Source organism: Antrostomus carolinensis, unplaced genomic scaffold (genome assembly GCF_000700745.2).
Source record: "Antrostomus carolinensis isolate BGI_N321 unplaced genomic scaffold, ASM70074v2 scaffold23985, whole genome shotgun sequence".
In the NCBI taxonomy this organism is placed as follows: domain Eukaryota; kingdom Metazoa; phylum Chordata; class Aves; order Caprimulgiformes; family Caprimulgidae; genus Antrostomus; species Antrostomus carolinensis.
The window spans coordinates 7,424-15,846 of NW_010317382.1; the positions used below are offsets into that span (position 1 = coordinate 7,424).

The following is an 8,423-nucleotide window of genomic DNA, read 5'->3' on the forward strand; positions in this document are numbered from 1 at the left end:
CCTTTGCTGGCACACTGGCACACTGCCACGCTGCACATCGCTGCCGAGGGGACTGGTGCCACCCCTGAGCTGTCACTAAGAACTACCGCACACATCAGACCACGCTGGAGCGGAGCGTTGGGATGTGCTGAACAAGTACGAGCACCTTCAGGGAGCAAATTAGGGACCTCCGCACGTTCCCAGCGAGGCGAGCGCTGGCAGTCCCCGTACCTGAGTTATGGATGCTGGTGACGAGGCAGCCGAGCAATTAGATCACTTCTCAGACCCATTAAGCATCGCAGCCCGAGACTAAACGACTTGCCATTTTCTTTGCAATCGCTCATACGAGACGTTTATTGTTTGCCTCTTGCTGCTCAGCAGAGTGACTCCAGCACGGCCTCCCCCAGCCCGGCGGGAGCAGCGTGGGGTGCAGGGGGGACAGGCGATGCTCGGTGAGGGTGCCGTGGCCGGTGGGCTCGCACGCTCACCGGCAATCAAGCAGGTAAGGACCTGCCCATCAGCTACATCAGGATGCATCTGGATGGGTGGCGATGGGGCAGGCGGGTGCGGGGCAGCACCCAAGCACTAGGTGCTGCGTGGTGGGTGCTACACCCTGCCCAGCATCCGCGCAATCCACCAGTTGCAGGGCATGATGATCCGGCAGATGACCCTCCCGCCCTGGTAGCAGTAGGGGTAGGGGTAGTAGCCCAGGAGGGGCTCGCAGACCCGCCGGCAGTAGCGGTTGGCGCGGCGGCACTGGGCACAGCAGTAGCCTCGCTCGTCCCACAAGGGGTGGAACTCCAGCCCGTTCTCCGACTGCCGGGAAGAGCCAGTGTCAGCACAGCGAGGGGGGTGTGTGATCGGGACACCCCGGGAACATGACCAAGCCACCTCAGGACCATGGCCAGGACACCCCGGGATCATGTTCAGGGCACCCCAAGGTCTGTTTCCCTGCACTCACGTAGTCGTTGACGGGCAGGTCCTCCTCAGTCAGCTGCCGTGCCCGGCGCTTGGGCCCTGGCTGTGCATCCTTCTCCACCTCGTGTTCACTCCCTCCGTCCAACCAGCTCTGGTTGTCCATGAGCAGCTCAGGGTCATCTTCTTCTACCCCTTCAAGGTCAGCCAGCTGAGGAGCTAGGGGAAGAGCCCAAACGTTGCTGTCAACAACCAGGGAGAAGAGGGACAAATGCAGCAGCAGGCATTAATGTCTCTACCAAAATTTGATGCTGTAGAATAAGAAAAGGAGAAAACCACTCTGACCTGAGCAGCCCCACCAGCAAACCAGCTGTACTCCATTGCCTCCTGCTCTTACCAAGCCTGGGTGAAGAGATAATGTGGCAGGAGGACAGGGTAGAGAAGACATGGCCCGTCCCCTCTGTGTTCATGGGTGGTGGGTACCCGTGGGTGGTGTTGGTATCTCCTGCACAGGGCTGCAGGTGCAGGGAATCATGTCCTCATGGTGGGCTCTGCTGCTGCGGGGAGGATTTGCAAAGCCCCAGCAAACAAGATGATTTGAGGCAGATTATACTCAGCTACAGCACCTGCTGGTGGCTTGGGTAAGGCCCGCAGTGACACTAATTTTCTCTGCAGCAGGGCTTAACAGCAGGGACCGAGGAAGCAGAAAGGGGACAGCATTCAAGGACAGCCCTTCCAGGTGGGATCTCTGATGCCCACTTGCTCCCAGGACCATCGATAACTGTGACCTGACCGGTACCCTTGGGGGACAAGATGTGCCTCTGCAGCTGCAGAGCAGAGGGAGTTTTCTCGGTGGGAGTTTTTAAACCAGCTCATTCGGATAGAAGTGGGTTAGAGAGAGCGGGTAATTACGCCGGCGGATCTCAGAGGCCACAACCTCTGTGAGGGCTGTGTAGCGAGCAGCTGGAGGTGGCAACCCCGTTGTGTGATTTAGATGCAGATGTCTGCTCATGCTCTGATGTTCATGCGGTGACAAGGATTTAGGCGTCCCAGTTTCCAGCAGCGCTGGCTTCTTTGCAGGTACAAAGGTTTGGGGATGTTTTATTTTTTCTTTTGCCTTGTTATGAGGAGGGTGGCCACTCTGCAAAGCGCAGGGCGGTGGGGAGCCGGCAGAGATGAGTGCTTTGCAGTGAGAAACTTCAGCCCCTGCTATTACATTGGCCATGATCTCTCGTGGTTGTGGCCAACATTGTGTTCGTGTCCAGGATGTACAATGAGGCTGTGGAAATGGGTTCCCACCATGCTGCACTGGTGCAAATGGCAGAGAGGGCATGAGTGGGTGGCAGGGATGGTCCCAGCGAGGGGGCTCACAAGCACTTTGTGGCTCCTTGTACCTGCTATTGGTGTGGGGTGGATCCAGTAGATGGTCACGTTTCTGCAGATATCAAAAATTTTGGAGTTCTTCAGGAACTCCTTGTTCTGAATGGGCTTTTCCCCCGGCACCCAGACCACGGACTGCTCAAAGTAGGTGGTTGTGATTTCTTCTCCCTGGAAGGAGAGTGAGATTTCACCCTGATGTGGTAAGATTTCACCCCTTTCCCCACTACTGGCTACTTCTCCTTGTCTTGGCTTGCCCAGAGGCACCTCTCCCCTCCCAGAGAGGAGCTGAACTTAATCTGCCTTGGCTCCTGGTGCATGTGCAATACCTCACTGGTCCTCATGGAGCGAGACCCATCATGAACCTTTTCTTTCCTGCCTGCTCTCAGCCAACACCACCCCACTTTCTCCTCCCTCCGTTCATCATGCTTCAGGAGCCTTCTCCTCTACAGTCCCCACCATCTGGAAGAGCCTTCTGGAGCGCCCCAGCTCATTTAAAACCCAAGATTAAAACATCTCCTCTCTGCTTTGCTCTTACTACTTAATTTCTCTCTCCTTCTGCTACTGATTTTGTGATCGAACACTTTAATTTATTCCTCACAGAAATTCTTTGCACGGCCATATTCTGTAATTTATAGCACGTCTCTACTGTTGCATTAGCCCATGGTGTGTTTTGGCAGGAGCTTAGGGAGGGAGATAAATAAAGATTATTGGATGGGTCTGCGCTGAGCTATCTGCCAAGGCAACGTTGTGTATGTTGGTGGTGGTAGCCTGTAGAGCAAGCTGGAAAATGGCATTTTTCTCTCCAGAAGGTGTCTGGAGCTGTATTTCTCTTTTATAAAGATTTTCCTTATGGCTTTGGGAAGTCTTAGGAAATCGCCAACACAACCTGAGCCAGTCTGAGTGGTTTTGGGGGTCTCTGGTGAAAGCCACAGGGTTGGGGAGGTGCTGCCTGAAGGACTCGGCAGCTCTTGGACTCTGGGAAGAGAAGACTAGAGCTTAAATCTACATTTATCTCATTGGGTTTTACATTTCAGCTCTCTACCTGGGGCAATGTTCTGCTAAAGCCTGGGAAGTCTTTTATGACAGTAGCCAAAAAGATCTATTAGCTTCTTACGGCATAATCAAAGAATCAGTGTCTGGGAATTTGGGTCATGATTCAGGGACATGTTTCTGCCCACGCTTCATTTCAAATACGTGTCCTGCTGGTGTTTTATCTGCAAGGGCTTCCTTAGGAGGGGGATTCGATCTGCTAACACCCTTCATCTTGCACATGGTAGGCGAGAGGGCTGCGCCACAGGGCTGTGCCACCACCAGGGGCTCGGGGATGGGGCTGGGGACAGGGGACAATGGCTTTCAAGGGACTGAACCATCACCCCAGGCCAAGCTGTCAGAGATGGGTTAAAATATGGAGTTAAACACTATTTCTATGCAGCGTGCAAAGCGTGCGACTCCTTGCAGCAAGATGTAGTGGGCAAAAGTTAAATGGGTGTAAGAATCCATCAGGTACATCGATGGGAGGAAGGTCCGTGCAGAACAGGGTGGTGGCCTCACCCTGGCCCTTCCCACCTCCCAGGGCTGTATGCCAAGGGTTTTCTCAAATCACATTTCTTAAACGTGGCTGCTCTTTTAAATTCATTACTTCTGCCTCATTCTGCTTGAGAACATGAAGCTCAATTCTTGGAGAAAACAATTTGATTGACTTTTTGGTGCCTGCTAATCCTGAGCTGCCTCACGACCTTTTGAGTACAACAGGATTATTTTCCTTGATCTCCGGTATTGCACCGAGAGGTTTTTGTCTGTCGGCTGTCTAATCCCATCTCTTTCCACTTGTTGTTTTTAGAAGCAATTCTCTGAAATAAGATCATTTTATGAAGCGATCACAACTCATTATTTCTTTATTGCAGAGTCTCCCTCTGGGAAAGCTGGAGCAGATGGGAGGGCGGTGGGGACGGTGGCCACGCTCCCACGCTGGGGAGAGGAGTGGGTTTCACCAGGGGCAGGAGGGTGTCCTGCTTTATTCACCTACCTCAAGCTCGGGGATCTTGGCCTCTGTTGTCTCAGGTAGGACTTTAGTTTGAGTTTTGATGAAACATTTTTGAAGTCCCACAAAGAAGATGCCAGTTATTCCCTACAGCATGAAAACACAACAGCAAAAAAGCAGTCAGAGCAAAGCAGGAGGATAAATAACCCCCTCGTACGGAGGGTACATCTGGATGAGGCTCTAGTTGTATTTTTCCTGGTGATGTTTTTGTGTGAAATCTCTTCAGCAGCAGTGCTAAGATGTACTAACGGGTTCTCCTAAGGGATATTGCCTTTTATGGTTTGGGAGAATTGGGCTTTTTACAAATATTTTAAGGCAGATAGTAATAAAATTTTACTTTGCTCCCCTTCTCCTTATAACTATCATGAGCTCTAGTTATCATAAATAAAAATATGCAGAATAGCATCTGACCGTTATGGTTATATGAACATTCAGCCCCCAGTTCCTGCTAGGCTATTAGCTGAAAATTTTGCCATATGTCACTGCACAGAGTATTTCCCAAAAAAAATTTTAATTAGGTTTCAGAGAGAGCCTACAACATTGTCACAAGGTTTTTAATGCTCTCCAGACAGACAAATGTACTGGGCTCAGGTAGATTTATGATGATTGTGTTCTTTGCAAGGGTAAATCCAATAACTACATCTCGCTTTTAAGATGTATTTTGTTGGAACTGAACCACACCACTGTTAAATAACCGTGGAAGCTTATGTAGATACACATCTCCTTTCCTTTGGGAGCATCCCCAGAGAGTCTGCATATGGGCATTGCTCTCCTTGATCATCCTAGGTCTTGCTCCAGCAATCCCATGATGTCCTAAGGGATCCCATCAGTCCTGCTGCAACACCACAGGCAGGGTCCCAGGGACAAACCCTGCCACACTCACGTTTTTGAAGTCATGGATCTCCAGGATTTCCTCACTGCCATTCCCGGTCCTGAAGGTCTCCGTCCTGGCCAGTGGGTCAATCTCCATCACAATCTTCTTCTTCTCACCATGGCTGAAGAATGTGTGTTCCATGTCATAAACCTGTGAGGACCCAAATGGCACAGGGGTTGGCTCAGCCCCCACCTGATTTCACTTGCCAGCTGGTGGGTGAGCAGGCTGGTACTGGGGGCATGACCACTGATGCTGGGTACCCTGCCACAGGGCTGGCTGCTTCCCCACACCCTGGCTCTGAGCCAGGATGATCATCTGTAGAGTGCAAGGAGAAGCAGCTCCCACACTAGGGCTGGGAAGAAGGGCAGGATGGGACCAGGCTGCAGGAGGACACGTGTGTCAAGCCTGGGAAAAGACGCTTATCCCACACTTGCACCAGGAGCTTGCCATGGCTCAGCCTTTGCCAGTGCTTTCTGTGGCACGAGCCTGTTGGCATCCCAGGCTGGTCTGAAGTCCTGAACCCAAGGGACCTTGCTTTCCCTTCTCCCTGGCTTGCTTGCCCCATCACTGTGTCCCCATCTTTCTTGCTCCATCATCGTGTCCCCATCTTTCTCGTTCCACCCCAGCTTGTTTACTCCATCACTGTATCCCAGCTCACTTGCTCCATCACTGTGTCCCCATCTTTCTTGTTCCACCCCAGCTTGTTTCTTCCATCACTGTGTCCCCATCTTTCTTGCTCCATCTCTATGTCCCCATCTTTCTTGCCCCATCACTGTGTCCCCAGCTCACTTGCTCCGTCATGTCATCCCTGGTTCACTTGCTCCATCTCTGCATCTCCTGTTTTTCCTGGAAAGGCAGAAGTAAAAGCCTCTCTCTGCCTGGAGGAGATCAGGGATTGCTTTCAGATCAAAGACCTCCTCGAGGGCTGCTGAAGAGCTTCAGGCTATAGCAGCCGGCTTCCCGGCGGCACTCATCCCTGCGGGGAGCCGTGGGGAGCAGCCCTCTCCTCCTCGCAGGTGCTCGCTGCACTCAGCCAGCCCGGCAGCCCTCCAGTCTCTGTGGATGCCTGACCCTCAAAGGATGAGCAGTGGCAGATGCTATTTGAAGCACAAAAATGATCCTGCTGGCACGGCGAGAGCTGGCAAGCCTTGGGGAGTCTCGTTCCTCAAATCAAACAGTGTCGTGTGGAAGCAAAGGGCTTGTGCAAAACCTCTCAATTCCATGGAGCAGGGGGAATGATGGAGGAATGGGGATGGGAAAGCCCTGTTCATCCCCTGGCACGGCCGTGGAGCTGGGGAAGGAGCAGCCTGGTGAGGGGCAGGGGTCTGCCTGCCGTCCCAACCTGAACCTTCTCTCACAATGCCCTGGTTCACGCGCATCCCTCCCCGTCAGAGGGTTCAAAGCCTCTTAGTGATGTTTTCAGCATCATCATCCACCCGTTTTGCAACCGCTGGAGGAAGCCGGGGTGCAGATCCAGCTGTGTGTGGGGTAACCTCTGCCCCTGCTTAAACACCAGAAGAGCGATGTGTGCCTTGGCAGCCATGAGCATCTCCTGTTAGTCAGCAGGAGGCTTTTGTGAAGATATGTGGCTGTCAGTGGATTTTATGGTATGGAGAAAACAATCTGAAGCCTAAAATGGCTGGAAGGCCTCTGGTTTTGACTGACAAAATGTGCACGGTGCTGTAAATTGTTTCTAGGAGGGCAGGATCCCGGGTGGCACCTTCCCTTCGAGTGCCTCTTCATTTACAAAGAGTCACTTTTGCCAGCACAGTGACCAGCTCACCCATTTGGGCTTGGCTGGCTCTGTGCTGCTCAGAGAGCTGTGAGATGTTTTATAGGGCTAAAAATGACACTTGCTCGCCGATCGTTGAAATACGTCCCCCTGCAAGGCCGTGATGAGCCCCTCGTTAGCTGACTCATCGCCTTCACTCGCTGGCTGGCACGACTGCTGCCGTGCAGAGGGCAGCGCCGTCTCCAAGGCCACCCCTCGGAGGAACAAGTCTTCTTCAAAGATTTTTTTCCACTCTCCGATTGCGTGAAGGGAGCTCAAAGGGCTTTTTGTTCTTTAAAGAGTTTAATTCCCTTTGGTTTTTGAGCCTTAGGAACTTGCAGCCTTCCCTGTCCTGCTTCTCCCAGGGGACTGCCAGGCCAGCTAGAGAAGCGCTGCCCTGCAGCCGCAGAGGACGCGGCGTTGCTGGACACCGGGAGCTCCACCACGGCAACATCTTTGCTTCTCTGCCACCTCACGTTTTACTCACCCACCCATCAGGCATCATGAAGGGCTTCCAGAAATACCAACACTCCATCGGGCTGCAGGAGGTGAGGACCAGCACCCTGGATAACCCTTCCAAGGCTGCGACAATGGGTTTGCACCACCAGCTCGGAGAAAACCTCCCCTCCAGGGGTTAACAACCTCTTCCCCCCACGGCTGGCACGAACCTTGTTTTTCGAGGAACAGTAGAGACTTTATAACTGTCTTGGCAGGAGCCTGGAGGCACATATGGCTTTTATTGCTTTTTCTTTTATTTTTGGGGGTATTTATTTCTATTTGCTGATAAGAAGACAAAGTTTCTGGCGAGCAGGGTGCTTCCTCCGCCTGGCAGGAGGGCAGCCCAGCCAGGCTGTCTGGCTCCAGCGTGGGGCAAGGAGGAGAGAGGAGATGCCACCGTGGGAAAGGGACCACCTTGGCTGCACACAAGAATTTTGGAGATGCTCTTGAGAGTCATCAAAACCTGCTGACACCAGGGTACAAAGCGGGGCCTCCTGGGTGAGCATGGAAACTCAAAGGAGAGGAGGATGAGGAGCACTGGGCAGGTTGTTGGCTTCAAGGTTAAGTGATTTCTTTGGGGTATGGGACTAAAAAAAAGAGTTTTTGCAGAATTGCCAAGATCTTGGACAAAGAGGGCAGAGATGCTGCTCCAGCACGGTCAGAACTTACAGCAGCGTCCGTCTGGGGAGCTGGGAATAAACGAGCACAAGCCAGTTAGCAGGAGCTCCTCCAAAAGCTAATCCGTCTCACCGTCCCCTCACATTGCAGACACATTAAAGTAAGAAATATAATCCATGACAATCAATCACCACTGCGTCCTGGCTTTCTCTCCTCTTTATGCGGTGGCAATAATGACTTTTCCACCAGTTTCTGGCAAGATAATTGAAATGAAATGGAAAATATTTTCTTACTTGTCATAAAATTTGCTGCCGGTGAAAGAAGAGTAACTTTAACTCTTTGTGGGG

The 8,423-nt window shown here is 52.3% G+C and overlaps 1 protein-coding gene across 1 annotated transcript in view; it reads right to left on the bottom strand.

The window, feature by feature from the left end:
* Positions 1-585: 585 nt before the first annotated feature.
* The window catches only part of TNMD (tenomodulin), an 8,411-nt gene continuing 573 nt past the window's right edge, over positions 586-8,423 (bottom strand). Inside the window, exons 3-7 of the mRNA XM_010168572.1 lie at positions 5,199-5,339; positions 4,301-4,402; positions 2,289-2,442; positions 941-1,113; positions 586-795 (exon numbers count right to left, since the gene is read on the bottom strand). Coding sequence (XP_010166874.1) covers positions 586-795; positions 941-1,113; positions 2,289-2,442; positions 4,301-4,402; positions 5,199-5,339 — 780 coding nt within the window. The remainder of the gene's footprint in view (positions 796-940; positions 1,114-2,288; positions 2,443-4,300; positions 4,403-5,198; positions 5,340-8,423) is intronic.